Consider the following 17,481-nt stretch of genomic DNA (forward strand, 5'->3'; position numbering starts at 1 on the left):
GCTCGAGTGTGGGCGAATGGCCTGCAAATTAAATGGGGTAGGCATTCTGGTCGAGATTTCACTTCTGGCCAGATTAAAAATTTATTCGCAACTCCAGTCAGTTGCAGGCAAGTAAGTCTGCAGGTTTTGAATAAATATCGGTGAGGAACTAGAGTGCCTGAATGTGAAATTATTTAATATCATAGAACACTTTATTAAAATCGAATTTGGAGTACCCCTATAATATCAATATGTAAAAGACATATTGAGGATATTTTTGAGCTTTCCTAAAATGCATAGCAAATATTACTCAATAATATTTATCCAGCTTTAAAAAAGACAAAAGCCAGTGCTAAGCACATGTGTCCTTTCCACTCCTTTCCACAATCATTTACCTAATTTATGGGCACACCTCCATTAAGATATCTCCATCGAGGACTTGACTCGCTTAAGCGATTTCCAAAGGATACAACTGGGACAACATGAAATACTTCCACTGCCCACATCGGATTCCCGAAACAGCAAACAACAGGAGCTGCAGCCAGTACACGACCAAAATCAACCACCGAGGCCAGGAGCATATGACATAACCATGTGTGAATTGATGGCATGAACCCTTTGCCAACTTCCCCAACTCTATCATTTTTTAGAGATTCGTGCCCTAAACGAATCAGAACCCGGCAAACTTTTGGGAGCAGGGGCAGGCAATCCGGGCTGAGGGATCGGGGGTTGGGGTTGATAAAAAAGGATTTACACGCTTGCCTCGATATACAAATAAGGGTTCTGTCCGGGCTCTGGCTGCCATATTGACTGTCGCCGGGCCCAAAAAGATGAAGTGATTTCTTATCCAGCAAATCCACACTCGACAACCAAGCCGAACATGGAAAAAGGGGTTGCTGGTGTGGGTCCTTCGCATCCTTCGCATCCTTTGCTGTGCTGGCCCGCGTTTGCCAGGAAGTTTATTAAAAAATGGTCTTGTTTGCCTTTGTCGCGTGGCTGGCAAACGCTTTTGGAGCGGGCCAAGGAAATCAGTTAACTAAATACCTCGTTCAATATTTATTTAGGCGCTGCCTAATGAGATTCGAGTGCAAATCCTAAGCGCTGGCTAATTGAAAAATAAGCTAGGGCGTTTCAAAAACATGACAGATCTTTAAATATATTAGTACAATTTAATCTAACTAAATACTATTTAATAACAAATTAAACGAGGTGGTGCTAGACTGTATATCTCGAATTGGATCTACATAAGTTTGATCATGGCTTGCACCCAATATTAAAAGACAGTATATCGTTTTGTATAAATTATTTTATCGGAATAATTTTATTGAAATTTTCGAATGTTACGATCTAAGTGTGTTCAAGATCAATTTACAATTGGACATCGTACAACAACATCGGTATACATACACATCTAAGTCAATACACATTACTCGTAAATACAACTAGGGGACTGATTTGTGGCATAGTGGATATGGGGGCACAACAGATACACGTATGGCATTTGGGGAATAGTTAGAACTAGGAACTCTATATGCATACAGACACGAATAGGTAGTGTAGTGGAGCTATATGTACTCATAAATTCGTAATGGATTTTCTGATACGACTGGCTATCACCTAGTTTACTAAATACATCCATGGCATTGTTTGCATTTGATATGGAGAGAGAGTGGCGTGTGGAATGTTGTGGAAGAATTTGGAGTATAAGCTGACTATGTACAAGATTGGATGGATGGACTTCCACGGTAATCCCGCTTCTCCTATTCCCCGGAACTGATGGAGCTGCCGCAGAAGGAGCCCGATCCGGCCTCCATTTGCATGTGGGACATGTTCAGAGCCTGGGGTGGATACCCAAAGGCGTGACTGCTCAGTGGAGTGCCCGTGGGACTGTCCAGATCCAGTGAGGGATTGATGCGCTTCTCCTTCTGGCGGCGATTGCAGAACCACACCCGGATCACCTCCTTGTCCATGTTCAGGCGCTCCGACAGCTGGCTGATCTCCTCCGACGTGGGCTTGCAGTTCATCAGGAAGGCCTTCTCCAGCGTGGTCCGCACCGTGGTCTCGATGGAGGTGCGCTTCTTCCGCCTGCGTCCCAGGATGCTTTCCGGCGTGCTGCTCAGTGTGCTGGTCATCGTGTTGATGTTGAACACTCCGCCGCCCGACTTGGCCACTGTGCTGTCCGCATCCTCCAGCCATTTCTGGAGCAGCGGCTTCAGCTTGCACATGTTCTTGAAGCTCAGATTGAGGGCTTCGAAGCGGGAAATCGTGGTCTGCGAGAAGTCATTGCCGTACAGCTTGCCCATGGCCAGACCCACATCGCCCTGGGTGAAGCCCAGCTTGATTCTCCGCTGCTTGAAGGTCTTGGCGAACTGCTCCAGCTCCTCCAGATCGGTGGTCTCCTCCGGCGATTGCTCCAGCTTGGCCATGGCGGATGCCACAGTTAGTCCACTCGTGGGCTTGGGAGTGCTCTGCTGCTGCTGCGGCTGCTGCTGCATGCTGGGCGTATTGGGAGTCATCACGGCACTGCTCAGTCCCAGGGAATTGGCAGACATCGAGTTTGGCGGAGTTCGCTGCTGGGACTTGCTGTGCCTGGGCACCGGACTCAGGGAGGGACTTCTCAAAGGTGATTTGGTTAGGGGGGTGGAGTAACTGGGCAGAGGATCCTCCCTCTGCTGCTGCTTCATCTGCTGCAGGGCCTGAAACTGCGCCAAGGCTTGCAGGGAGTTCTGCAGCAGGAACTGCGTGGCCAGGTTGGGATTGGGAAAGGCCTCCGGCGCCAATTGGCGAACCATTTCTATGTAGCTGTGCAACTGCAGTTGCAGCGCCTGATGCATCTCCTCCGGCGCAAATCCCAAGGCCTGTGCTGGATTGGCGCTGGCTACCTTTTCCTCCTCCCGCTCCTCCTGCAAGTGGGCTTCCGCCAATCTCTTCGGTGGCGGAGCCAGGTCCAGGACCTCGTTTTCCAGCTCAGAATCCAGTTCCCTGGCCTGGCGCTTGCTGCTCAGGTTCTGTGGCATCTCGCCGTTCTCGCCCAGCTCCAGTTCTTCCTCCTCGAAGCTCTTGCCGCAGTCTGTAAGTAAGGGAAAAGGATATTTTTTATAGTAGATGATTGTGGGTAGTTTGCTTTTCAATTTTCCAACTCAATGAAGTTCAAGTAGCCGGACTGGTCAACGCACGCGTGGCATAATTTGATTTTAACCAAAAGACACTGCAAGTTTTTCAATATTTCTGCAGCTATTTGAAAGGGTATTTGAAAGGGTATTTCAAGGGTTTCATGCATTTGAAATCTGGCTTGAAAGGAGAAAAATAAATACCGAAAAAGCCCGTCTAGCGGGCTAAGCAAATTAATTACTTTTAATTTAAATAGGAGTTTTTAAGAAAATAATGTAATATGTATTTCCCGAATCCCTTTTAGGGCTTTTCTATTCACGCACAAAGTGTATTCATCCACCGTCTTTCGGTAAACATTTTCTCCTCAGCCTTTTTAAGTCAAATTTTATTCAATCTTCCAATCGAATGCCCATCCTTTCCCAGCTATCCTGTCCAATGTCTGCGTCCTGCGGTTAGCTGCGATAGACGCTCAGGCGGAAGGGTTCTCCTTTGTGGCCTCCACTCCCCCATTAACCTTCGACATACCCCAACATCCTTGTTGAAAACCCAACCATGCATAATAATTGAAAAATAGCCATACATCAGAGGCCACGGCGGAGTCAAACAGGATGCTTGCTCCTTTGTCTCCGATAAATGCGCAGTAGAGCAGCGAAAGGAGCTCAGATTTCATAATTTCTTAAAAGAGAATTATTGATTTTGATGGGAAATATAATAATGAGTATTTAACTTCCGACTGGAGAAATATGATCAAAGGTCTCGCGATCGATTCGATAATATAAAAGCTTCTCTATTTATAGCACATTTATAGCACTTTTCCGCTTTCGGTCCATCAAAAATCAACTTTCAAACATTTGTCTGAACTGTAAAAAATGTTAAACCGATTTCGAAATAAAGAGTATTGATAGTTTTAAGCGGATTCAACCCCATGTTAAACTCGATTCAGCGGATTAGGAAATGTTTCCAAAAATATACGAGTATATCCAATGCGGGCGTTTGAACTTTGCAAAATAAATTGCATGTGGGCAGCTGTTTTTATGACTCCCTTTATGTAGAACGGCGAAAGTTGAATACGCCGTAATAAAATTAGCCATTGAAAATGTATTGGAACCAGTCAGAAATGAAAATCATCCAAGGGTTAGGCATAGTCAAAAATTTGTCACCCTTTTTGCTTTGCGTTTTCAACCCTCCGCCGGCAGCGCAGTTGCGAATTTAAAATTCGTTACAATTTCGAATGCACGAGTTGCGGATTAGAACCGAATGCATCTCGCCATTGGGTGGAGATTTCCAAGTGGAGGAAAGGGTTCCAAGTTGCATTGTTTGGCTTCAAAAAAAAGGAAAGAAAGGAGGCAAGTCAAGAAGCCTCGCGAGCAAGTTCAAACCACTGTTGTGATCCTTTGTAAGTGCAATGCGCCTGCAGCGAGCGATCCACGAGCATCGAAACTCGATTTTTTCGAAACCCAAAACCAGGTGATGCCGCTTTGTCTGTCGCCGGGGCAGATGTGTTATCCTGCTGATGAGGACTACATGGTGAATGCCCGTTCCTCGTCCAGCCACAATGGCAATGTGTGAATGTTTCCACTGACAAATGAAGTGTTGCCTCTATTTGAAAACTCCAAATTTTCTGAAATTCTGGGTACTCCTTTTGCATGCAGTATTTAGGGGTTGCTTTTGCCTCTATGCCATAAAAGGGCATGTAAAGTGCGTTTCGATTTATCGGAAAGATACAACCGAAAATTCGGAAAGTGCACTGAAAGATGCGAGAAGGGTGATTCAGGGCAATCCAATTATGCTTGCATATCGCAAGCTGTTTATCTACATACAGGCTGGGAGTAAAAACCACTTTCAGAAATAAAATGAAACTTCCTGAATAGTCTTATATTGTAGCTAGAAATAAAATCTCGCAAAATAATCGGTACTTTTTAAGTCGATTTCTTATGTTCCCCATTATTTAAATTTAATGCTGAAGCACCTTCATTAAGTTTACTTAACCCTTCATCAAGAGCGCGTCACGCCCATCGACTCTTTTAAACTTGTTTGCATGCCACAATAACGCCCTTGAAACGCCCTCTGAACAAAGTTTTTAGAACTGCGAATAAATAAAGAGCACCCAATCAAAGCGGCTGATTGTAATATCCTTTTCGCGCTTCCTCTCCGGAATTACCCCTTAATTAACTTCACGCAACCAAAATCCTTTCAATTTGAATAACCAGAACGAGGGGAGATCGCTCAACAAGTGGTGCTTAAAAAATGAGGTGGCAAGGGTAACCCTTTGCTTAGGGTTACCCCCTCAATCGACTTCACACCTCGGCGCTATTCAAATGATATGTTAAACAGGGTTGAGCCGGATCAACAGTTTGCCTTTTTTGTGTGCGATGCTAATGTTACGGCACTTGAGTTTTTTAGCGGTTTAACAACCCTTTATTTGAAAAAAGGGTTCCCTCCTCCCGATTATTTTGACAACATTTGAATATGCATAATGGGAGGAGGAGGAGGGGTGTGAGAGGGGCTAGGGGCGCCCTGGGCTCGATTGACTCGCCTAATTTGTGTAAACCAATAAAAATGCAAGTTTAATTGTCAACTACTATCGGATGGCATTGGCAACCCTCTTAATGCGCCGCATTTATTCAAATGGGGTGGATTTCCATGCATGTTTTTGCATAGATTAGTTGCACTTCGTTAGGGGTTGTTGGCCTTGGTTTCGGGGTACTTACATAATTGCTCGACCCATCATTTAAATGCGCCAATGCAGAAATTTACATTTTGACAAATTGTTATTTCTGTTTGTTTGCGAACAGAAGAGGGTCGTGTTAGGGTCACCGGGGGAGGTGGAGGTGGAGGTCAAAAGAGCATATAGGGGTCTCACCAGGATGATCTCTGGCTTAAGCTTGTTGCCATGTGGGGGTTGTTTTCTCGGGGGAGTTTTTGGTGGGTGTGGTAGCGCAGATTTTGGGTGGCATTCCATGGAAATGGTTGAATAGCCGTTAAGGCTTGCATAATTTATACAAAGGCACATAATGAATGCGTGTTTATACCAATTATTTTCAATGTTGGGACCCAAAACTACTCAAATGTATAATACATAAATAAATCCAACTATTTTTAGCTAAAGTAGTTTTGAAAAATATATCTTTTGAATAAGTAAATTTGCTACTAAGATAAGCTCCTACAAAGTGTTAAAATTTTTGGTTCATTAAGTTTTCAGGTGGTTTTCCTATTTGTGCCCATGTTTTTTCACATTTTTGAATGATGAAGCTAAACATGTAGCCTTCGACCTCCTCGAGATCTCGAATTTATTTTTCAATCTCAAAGGCTTCTGGCCCAGCCTCGGTCACACTTCAGTCACGTGCTGGTTGCCCAAGAGCACCTATAAATATGATAGGTGTCCTAACCGAATGCCTCATTACCAATAACAGAACCAGGAACTCGGCAGTCCTTGGCCGCACTTCTGAGTTACTACCTAAGCCAAACCCTCAATATAGAGCCAAATGTGGATAGGGGATGCGGAAAGGGGATGCGTGGCTTATTGCATATTGCAAAAAGAGGAAAACTGAAAACTATAAAAATTGTCTGTCGTGTGAGTAATCAATTTAGCCACAAAGTAGCCACGTTCCGCCACGAGTCGGGCGCAGGATAAAAAGGACATGACGGCTGTATGCTGCCCAAGGATTAGCCATATTATATGTACATTTATTTACCTGATAGCGAGCGCAGTGGTGAGGGCGGTGTGGGAGAGTTCGACATGTGCCGCATAACTGCAAAGAGAAACAAAATATGTTTTTAATTTTTAATAATGCTTCAAAGCAGAAAACTCAAATGCAAATGACACGTACTCGTCATCCCAGACAGAATGGACAGTACAAACAGTGCTGAACCAAGAAGTGGGGATGGTGTCTTGGTGTCAGGGTGTTTTCATTTCATGTCTGGCTCGTAAAATGTCCATTAGGAGTTCGGACATAACACATTTCTTATGGCGTATATAACATGCAAAAATGTTTCCAGCTCTCAGCTGAGTGCTCGGTGGTGTAAAGTTTTTAAGGGTCAATTTCCGAGTGCAAATGGCTGGCATAGTTTTCACGCAATTTTTTATAGGCTAGGAAAAGTGCACTGCACGTAATGCCAAGGAATCGAAATGTATCTCAAATAGTTATACCAGTAGTATAATGCAACTCTAAGTTGTTGATTTAAATGAAACCCTTCAAAAGAACGGGGACCAAATCCTCACCATCTTTTACCCATTTCCAACCGTCTTTTCTCATCCTCCCTCGGATCTTTTTTGTGCCATTTGGTTTTTTGTTTTGCAAAGTAGATATTAAATTTATAGCTCCCTCGGGGCGTAAGCAAAGTAGTATCCTGGCCAGAAAAGGACAACGGGCAGCAGGGAAAAAGTAACATATTTTTACGACAATATATTGTGTGAGGACGCTCTGACTTGGGGAATCCTTGTGCATAATGTCCAGTGCAGAACAATATAAATATACAGATTACCATTGGACATTGGCCATGGGAATGGCGGTGTCCTTGTGGTTGGGTAATGGTTTGGCCCGATGGGATTGGGGTCGGCTTAGTTGGAGGCGGTGGTTGACCTCACACCTCACTTGTTGGCAGGATAACAAGTGGCATTAGTCAAAGGATATTTGGGATTTTAGCCGTGCACATGATCTGCATGCTGGAATTGCTCTTCCTTTTTATATCCACACACACCTTCGGCTTAAATGTAATTACAGAAAATTTGCCTTTTGTGGCTAATTTGGTTTCTTTCCTTTGTGCCATGCAAATAAAAATTACCTACGTCCTAGGCTGGAAAACGGTTTTCGCCCTAAAAAACTAAGGAAATGCCAGGAATGTTAAGAAAAAAAACAGCGTTTCCTTTCTCCTTTGTTTTCATGCAAAATACCCTCATGGAAGGCGGACAACGTCTGGGGCACAGGTAAAAAGGACACTGCCAGGATGCAAATGCAAACACAAGAAATCTAAAAACTACGATCACACGCTCGCACAGTGGGACACTCAAGGACAGCAGCTGCCCAAAAAAGGACACCGTCAGCAGCAGGACATCGCATCAAATCTATGGCAAAACGCCATGAAATCGTTCATCTGATAGGGAAATTGTGTGTGCCTCTTCTATATACCATGCGATCTGATCTGGACCTGGGATAATGTGTGGGCGTGTAATGATAATCGGTGGCCTTTGTGTGTCCTTAGTCCCTTTCTGACCAGATTTATTGCTTGAGAAAGTGAAAAGTTTCTGTAACAGGTACGGGTTGCTATAAATCTTGGTTTTCATTTGGTAAGTTGTTTTGGTTGACTTCCTGGCTGTGTATTATTTAAAAAATCAATAAAGCATTTCGATGCGTTAGATGAATAAACAGATTAAAAATTTTAAACATTTTAAAATTTTTCAATATTTAAATCCTGCTTTGTTGGTTGTTCTGACTGATCTAACCTTAAAAACTGAAATGAATTTCCAATTTTTAATAAATATTAAAATCTAACAAATTCCTCAATATGTTCGCCGAAGTCCGTGTGCACGTGACAACTCTAGCCACACGTATCGAAAAGCTTCCATGGCTGGTTGTAGGGTGGCAACCCTGAAAAACTCACATGTGTGTGCCGCTGTTGTTGCATTTTCCTGATGGCAAACTTTTGTTGGCGTGCTTTCCGCATTCGCCGATTGTTGTGCTTGTGTATTTGTGTTACTGGTTGTTGTTGCATCCCAGAGACGCTGTTGTTGTTGCTGTAGCACCATCATTTTTGCAATTTTTGCTTAACAAATGTCTTAAAAATTTAAATAATCCGTTGGTCACTTAAGCATGCACAAGAAAGGCAGTCTACGATTTCCTAATTTCCCGGTCTGCTCTTTTCGATTTCAGTAGTTGTCACGAGTACGGAAACCGGACCGTCTAGCTTCAACTTCTTCGCTCGAATGCAACTTAGAAACTGAATTGAGGAATCGTATTTTGCTGCATTCTCTGCTATGTGCATGCCACCTCTCACTCGCACTCGCTGCCCTCTCTCTCACTCTCTCTTCTGGTTGCTAGAGTGTGTGTGTGATATGCTTTATGATTTGCAGCCGTAGTTTTCCTCACTTCCTCTCCGCTCTCTCGCTCAGTTTCCCCAGCTATCAACCCCTGCACCGTTAGCCGAGTTTCAGTGTGTGTGTGTGGTGTGGAACGTATTCTTTGTCGCCGTGCATTCTGATCAGAATATCCTGGGACTTCATTGTGTTGGCCCTCTCCTGCATTCTCACATTTTCCTGCATTTCCACATTTTCCTGCATTAGCATAGGCCACAAGTTGACTTCTCCTGCGAAATGGGTGTGGCCTATGTATTATGCATTCTCCGACTTTCTGCGCAGTATGCAGCATTTCTTTGCATATCCCGACTTTCCCCCAGTTGCAAGTAAATCATAATTAAGTGCGGGTTTTATGTGCTCCTGGGAAGGTGTTGTCTGGCTTCTACATGGCTTATACATGGTTCGGATTGAACGGGTAGTTTTTTGGAGAAATCCCGGGAGCTCAGTTTGCTCAGATTCATTTTTATAATAGTTCATTTGCTTCCTTCTGACTTTACATTGAATGCATCACTCTTACTCGTATAATGAGTAATAGTAATCAAGTTAAATTATATAATATTTTGGAAGGTAAACGTTTTAACATATAAATCCGTTGTGTATATACTTTAGTAAATGTTTTATATGTGGAATATGAGATATATTAAGATGCTTTTATTGAAGGTTTATTATTTGTAAATCATTTAACTTTTCATTTTCTCTTCGCATATAAAGAATATTTTTAAACTTGAAACAAGAGTCCAACTCCAAATTGATAATGCCAGTTAGAATGCCACCACTTTTAATTGTTAAACTATGAATCTCAATCCAGCTTTTTCCGAATCCTGCAAAACTGCAGTTCACCCATCAAGCTGAGCATTTGGTGTGATTATATAAACACAAAGCTCATTCATATAAACATCAGCGCAGCCATTGAACCGAGACTTGCTCGAGTAATTACAACAAGTGTTGTTGCGCTCTCCAGCTGCCTCCGCCCCTTTTTCTTTTCCATTTTCCACCTCCCACCCATTCGATTTTCCTGCATTTCTGTGGGGGAAAAGCGGGAGAGAAGGACCTTTGCAGCCCTGGCGACAGCGCATACACTTTATGATTATGACTGTGACTGCACTTGCCTTTGCTTTCCTTTCTTTCTCTTTTCGCCAAAGTTTGTGGGTGTTGCAGGGAAAATGCTTTCTTGAGGGAAAATCATTCCCAGTCCCCTTCTCATTCCACCAACTTGGGCTCATTTCCCGTTTCGTCTGAAGCATTTTAATTAAAACTGCAAAATTAATGTTTCTGCCTTCAGGACTCGATTTCCTCTTGGCTCCGAGGACCAAAACAATTAAAGAATTTTGAAAGCACCAATAAAAGCAAACGAAATATAAACGAGCACTTATGAATATAAGCCTTCTTATTATTTTGTTATTTTTTTTATTATATAAAAGATTCGTTTAATAGATTCATAATTTAATACAAGACTGAAAAACAAGGACCTTTAATTTATTGTTGGTTGATACGGGTAATAATTATTAAGGTATTCCTAAAATATTTTACCTACAGAAACTTATGTATCCACTATAAATATTTACGCATTACTGCACATTAAAGTGCAAAAATGATTTAAGGAACAGAGGGAAGGCCAGAAAAATCAATAGCAATCGTTCAAGTCTCCCCCAAACTAATTTCAATAGTTATCCTTTTTGGTACTGGCGTTGCTGCTGCTGCTGCTGCTGATTAAACTTGTCACAGGGAGACAAAAGATAAACAGTTCCTCACTTTGGATAGTTTTCCCTGTGTTATTTTGCCTAGTTCTTGGGCGGTGTCTAGGCAATTTGATTATTTGCCAGGAGCAGACGGCACAGACAGCCAGGACATCACTGGACACAACGGGCAGGACCAACAAAAAGAAAGGGGGACGAACACCCAAATACGCACACATGTGCATAGCGACGTACGAGGTTTTTGGGCATTGAAATTAATCAAGAAAATAAACGCTTCGCAGCATCGCCGGAAAATCGAAAGGAAAAGGGAGTTTTGCGTGGATGTGAAAGCCTCACACACTTTGCATGACGAAAACAGACGGGACAAGGACAAGGACATCGCCAGGATCGCCGGCGGAGGAGGAAAGTGGAAAGTGGTTGTGGGCGCAGCACTAACCCGGAACCAAACAATGTCGGGTGGTTGTGAAAACTACGACATTTCCCTGTCGCTTCTTGTTGTTGCAACGCATTAAAATGACATACCAATTTGCGTTAAGCAAATAAGACGAGACTAGCATTCCGTCCTCAAGTTGATTGTACATTTTGGATAGGGAAATCGAAGGGGGAGCTCAAGTGGCTGGGGCAGTGGTCACAGTTGGGGCTCACATCTTTCGTCCTTTTGTGGGGCTTCTTCAGGGGTTTATGGGCATTAGTTGGCGTTTTAGTGATGGTACTGAAGCGTAGTTTAGTTTATGCAAATTTATGCCTAAGATATTCAAATTAGCAGCACAACTTGGCTGAAGCTGAGCTACTTAATGGCGTTGATATTTGAAACTACATTTTTATAAAATACCCGTTTTCCCATCATAAAAACCTACAACTTTGGAAACGAAATACAACCCGAAAGTAACGGTTTTCTTGAAAAACATTTCATTTTCTCTATCCAAAATGGGTTAAAAGCAGGCACATAAATCAATAGTGTTTTGCCCAAAAAATTGTGAGAAAATTTTGCGAGAATTCCGTTAGATATCCCGTACTTAATCAGAGTCCTGGCACCCAAAAGTAAAAAAGGAACCGCAATTCTCACCCTCCCCGAAGGCACAAAAATCGCACAAAAAATCACCCAAAAAATTGGCCATTGTTCAATTTGAATTTCTTTCAATTTCGAGCCGTTTTTACCTTAAAAAATTACGCATTATTGGGGTACATTCACCCTTAGGTAGCCGAAGCCAAGGGGTTGCAACCCCTCGTGAGTTTACCTTACAGCTAAGCCGTGGAAGATCTCGGGTAATCCTCGACAGTGATCCTCAATTTTTACCCTTGAGTCTCTGCTCTGCACGGTTTCTTCGGTTTTCTGTCCCAAAAAAACGCACTGAAAAAACGGCGCGCAATTTTCTTCGGCATTGTGCGGCGAAAAAATGTGAAGAAAATTCATTATTTTCTGTTGAAATATCAGACTATGGTCTTCGCCGAAGGGTTGCAGCGCCGATTGACAGCGATTTTCTGTGGCAGATTGCCGCTGGGCAAGTCGAAATCAATAAACGTTAATAAATAATCCAAGAAGGGCAGAATATGCGGCGCTACAAATGCGGAAGTAAAAGGACATTTAGAGGATGCTTTGTGCTCTTCCTCTATTGATTTCCGTTGCTGAGGTTTCCTCATCGATTTGCGCTCGCTTTAATCGGGTTCCTTTCTACTATTTTGGCGCGCTATTTTTGTGGGTTTTTTGTACAAGATGTACTCGGTGTTTTTGGATCAGCAGATGGAATGAGTTGAAAAGTTTTGGAGGGAGCGATTCGAGAGGGTTCCTTTTCTACCAACGATTGACGGCTTGGAAAACTTTCAATGGCTTTAACAGTACAAAAGCATAAATATCTATCGTGCTGGGTTTGAGATAAAACTTTTTAAGAGTAACAAATAACAGCATACTTAAATGGTAATTTGAAGCATTAGTGCGTTCCCTATGAATGCTTTACATATTTTAAATAAGTCATATTTAGTTTTTAGTGGTATAATAGAATTTACTGCAAAGTACAATTTTATTAACTTCCTCAGACATTAGCCGATTATTTTGATAGTTCTATAGAAGTACTTAAAATAATTCAAAAAATGCTACTTTATTTATAGATTTTTGATAAAAACTGAATGGCTACACTAATGACTCCATTTTTGACAATCCAACATTTTTTACAAATCAATCTATGCAAATCTAACCCTTATGGCGATGCGCAACCATTTTAGAGTCGGTGGAAAAATGTAAATCGCATTTAAATGGAGGTGCGGTGGTGGGTGAAAAACAAAAATGGATTTATGATCTTTGCTTTACAGCTTGTAAAGCGTTTTTATTGGATTTACGGCCACCCTCGGTTTGGAGTTTGGTCCCCGAGGCGGGGCTCAATTGGCCATAAGCTGCTCAGGGTACCGGGTCACAGTTGGTAGTGACACCAGTTTCACAGTTTTCAGAGCTTTTCACTTTGGATTTTCCCTGCTCGCCCATTGTTGGCGCGGGGTGGGTTCTATTTTCCTATTTTCGCTTTTTGTTGTGTCCCTGTCAAAGGTTACCTCATGCAATTGTGGTTCGGTTTTTTAGAACGCCGCAAGCAACCTTTTCGGGCAGCCCGACAACCACCCACCAAATGACCCCAGTCTGACCCACCCACCCAGTGGGCGGACAAAGTGGTTTTAAATTCCATTAAATAAAGTTGTAAAGGTTGCGCTGGTGTACTTGAGAATTTTCACGCATATTTCGTTCGCACTTTTGTAAAATTTATTAATATTTTAGTGATTTTAAATGGAGTTTGTATGTTGGCAATTCTGATGGGGTATTCTCCCCACTTTCTTCTCTTTTCCCTGTGAACTTTGCTTGGGGTGGCTGAGGGTGCAGAGGTATTGTATTAAGTTGAGAGCTTGTAATTGAGTTGAATTCGGTTTTATTCTGAACTTTTTGAGTGGTTGGATTTGGGTTACCTTGAATTAGATGTGAAATGTGGAATGATGTCTTTCTTTTTGAGAGTACAAAAAAATTGTAGAAAGTTATCTACTATGACATAATTGGATAATTATGAATTTTAAGTAGATTCCTCAATAGTTTAAATAAAAAATAGTCACAACATAACTACTAATTTTAACTTTAGATTGACCGATGTATGGCTTGGCTAAACAAATATGTGTATTGAACATATTATCACCATTTACTAACTAATCCATTCCTTCTCGTACCTGCTAAGCAATTAATTCGAGCATAAAACTTACCTTTGTTGGCAGGACGACAATGTCGGCCATTTGGTGCTGGCTGCTCGTAAATGCCGGGCTCCTTGGGCGGATCCGCAATAGTCGAGAAGGACGTGGAGTGGGGTGGCAGGACCTCTCTGACTGGCGCTTGCTGATGTGATGGCAGTGGTGTAGGTCCGGCCCTTGGTGGGGCAATGTGGAGCAGCCTCGTGGCATGGCCATTGGCATCGCAAACGACGCCATGCCAATGATGTTTGTGCTCCAGCTCAGATGGAGCATCGTGGGGCTTCCCCAGCGTTTCCTGCCTCTGCTCCTCGTCCTGCTCCTGTTCCTGTTCCTGAAGGACTTCCTCCTCGTCACGCAATTGCTGATGCTTGAGCTGGTGCTCCCGAATGAGGCGATCTCGTTCGTGAAAGTGCCGGACGAAGGAGTGGTCACCGGTGTGGTTCTGGTGATTTTGGTGATTCTGGTGATTTTGGTGGTGCTGCAGTGCTTTCGGTGGGGTTAACGACTTGAACGTCTCTGCTTTTTGGGGGGGATACCCGACCAAGCCGTGTGGCAGACTATTAATTAATGTGCCCATTGTCCTTTGCTGGTAATGATGTTGTTGCTGGAACATAATTTCGTGCAGCGGTATTAGAAAGTCTGGCAGGGATTTCTGTCTCTGTTTGATAGATGCCAGCGTCTCCATGCCAAAATACGAGACTGGCAGACATGTCTGGCCATCGCCACATGCGGAAGTCATCTGCTGGCCAACATCCTTGTTGATTTCCCCGCTCCCGTTGTTGTTGCTATTATAATTATGATATCCAATGCCGTCGGCGGGCCTTAGATACCAAGGATTTAATATTGTTTTGCCACGACAGCTTGTAGCCAGCGCTATAAATCACAGGGAAATATGTGGAAAAGCGGGGAGAAAAAGGGTTAAGCAATTGCATTTTTATAGACTAAACGAAATGAAGTGAGAATTTGGCGGAAAAAAGTGCTGATAAAATGGGGCAAAAAAGGGTAAAAAAAGGGTTTCAATATCATTATCAACACTTGCCGGCTTTTCACCCCTCCGATGGTAAGCAGCCCTCTTTCAGCTCCCCCAACCCCTTTCCCCGAGCATATTGCCAATGGAAACCGTTTATGTCACTATCAATTACTCATCATTATGGAACTTTGATACGCCTTTCCACCTTGTAACCCCCTCGATGCTGCACCCTTAGCCCATTTGGTTATGCTGCTGTTTTCGCTTTTTAGTGGGGGTTGTACGCCATACTCGCCATATCCAGTTTTCAATCAGTTTTTTGTTCTACGGCGCTCTTTTCACTTATGACTTTGATTGATTATGAAATCTGTACATAATTTTGATTTTATAGTTTTCGCATAGGCAGCGGAGGGAGTGAAATCCGAACATTTGTTCATCGAAGTGTGGGCGTTGTACGTCATCATTCTGAGTGACACGCCCTACACTGAGCGATGGGGTGACTCTATTAGTTGGATTTTAGGACTACTAATGGCGTAAAATTGAATCAGACGGGTAACAAGTACATTTTAAACATTTGTTACGTTCTATAAGTACTTTTAGCTTGCAGTTAGAGGAATATTGTATCCTTACCTATTTCTTATCAGGAGTTGTAGATATTTACTGGAAATATTTACTCTATATCAGGATTTGGTATAATATGCTCAAATTAAATAATTAAGAATAAGCGCCGTCATTTACAAAACTTCCCTTTACATTCCGATGCCCCATTTATTTACCCGCCGACAATTGCTACTGTATGGCATATGATCACTTCATTGTGGATCATTTATGAGCCAGCACCCGCGGAAAAACACAGAACACTTTATGAATGAAACTCTGACCTATGGCTAATGATGCACAAAAATCAAAAAGCACCAAACACAATTGCCTGCGCTTCCAACCAAGTCCAACCAAGGTAACCACAAAATGTTCATTAGAGCGCCAAAAACCGTCTGAATAATGAGAGAAGTTCACGAAACACGAGTCCCAGTTAATTGTGATTGGAGGCAGTAGTCAGATGGGATCAGAGCCCATGTTATGGGTATTAATTTGATTTATGGCCGGGGGTCAGGTAGAACAAAGCCGGCAAAGCCGCAGGAAAGCCATTTCCCCTTCTGAGTGCCGCACAGATTGAAGCGGATTCTTTAGCATAACGATAGGAAAAATATTAGTTAACGCTTAACCCCTTGTCACCCCTTCGAATCGTGTTGGCCACGCGACATCTCAAAGATGCAAAAAGGGTAGTCACACCGGAAATAGTGAAAATACATCTGATGCGAACTGTGCTGTTGGCCTTAGCTTGTTTCAAGCCAAGTTATTCGAGTGTAAAATGTCAATTCTTAGGAATAATGTAGATATTTATGGATTTAAATCGAAGAGTAAAAGGGTAAAAGAGTAAAAGGGTATACTAGATTCGTTCAAATTTAAAAATCTATTTAAAAAATTTTTTTTTTAAATTTTTTTGATGTACAAATTCAAAAAAATTAAAAAATGTCCCAAGGCTAAAGTTCTAAACTCCATAACTCAACTTATCCTTATCGGATTTTGAAGTGGCATACCTCTAAATGTTTCTGGTGCAATTCTCTATAAAACTGCATTCAAATTTAGAAATTATTTTTTTTTTAATTTTTTTTGTAATTTTTTTTGTAATTTTTTTGGTGTGATGTTGAAGAAATTCAAAAAAATTAAAAAATGACCCAAGGCTAAATTTCTAAACTTCATAACTCAGCATATCTTAATCGGATTTTGAAGTGGCATACCTCTAAATATTTCTGGTGCAATTCTCTAAAAAACTGCATTCAAATTTTGAAATCTATTTTTTTTCAATTTTTTTGTAATTTTTTTGATGTGATGCTGTTGTAGATATTAAATAAGTTAAAAAATGTCCCAAGGCTGAATGTCTATACTCCATAACTCAACTTATCTTTTTCGGATTTTGAAGTGGCATACCTCTAAATTTTTCTCGCAAAATTCTCTGAAAAACTGCATTCAAATTTAGAAATTTATTTTTTTTAAATTTTTTTGTTATTTTTTTGATGTTAGGAATTCGAAAAAAGTAAAAAATTACACAAGGCTGAAGTTCTATGCTCCATAACTCAACTTATCGTAATCGGATTTTGAAGTGGCATACCTCTAAATGTTTCTAGTCCAATACTCTAAAAAACTGCATTCAAATTAAAAAATTAATTTTTTTTAAATTTTTTTGTAGTTTTTTTGATATTATGAAATTCAAAAAAATTAAAATTGTCCCATGGCTGAAGTTCTAAAATCCATAACTCAACTTATCTTAATCGGATTTTGAAGTGGCATACCTCTAAATGTTTCTGATGCAATTCTCTCTAAAACTGCATTCAAATTTAGAAATTAATTTTTTTTAATTTTTTTTGTAATTTTTTTGG

The 17,481-nt window shown here is 41.7% G+C and overlaps 1 protein-coding gene across 2 annotated transcripts in view; it reads right to left on the reverse strand.

Moving 5' to 3' along the window:
* Nucleotides 1–1,276: 1,276 nt before the first annotated feature.
* The window catches only part of LOC6541560 (POU domain protein 2), a 29,816-nt gene continuing 13,611 nt past the window's right edge, over nucleotides 1,277–17,481 (reverse strand). The window contains exons 1-3 of one of the 2 annotated variants that reach the window (XM_015159447.2): nucleotides 8,692–9,033; nucleotides 6,786–6,842; nucleotides 1,277–3,049 (exon numbers count right to left, since the gene is read on the reverse strand). In XM_015159447.2, coding sequence (XP_015014933.1) covers nucleotides 1,740–3,049; nucleotides 6,786–6,842; nucleotides 8,692–8,839 — 1,515 coding nt within the window. In that variant the 5' untranslated portion in view covers nucleotides 8,840–9,033 and the 3' untranslated portion in view covers nucleotides 1,277–1,739. Of the gene's footprint in view, nucleotides 3,050–6,785; nucleotides 6,843–8,691; nucleotides 9,034–14,091; nucleotides 14,950–17,481 lie in introns of those variants that run through there. The other variant, XM_001969682.3, reaches the window with a different exon arrangement.

This window comes from Drosophila erecta, unplaced genomic scaffold, assembly GCF_003286155.1.
Source record: "Drosophila erecta strain 14021-0224.00,06,07 unplaced genomic scaffold, DereRS2 tig00000055-arrow-pilon, whole genome shotgun sequence".
NCBI lineage: Eukaryota > Metazoa > Arthropoda > Insecta > Diptera > Drosophilidae > Drosophila > Drosophila erecta.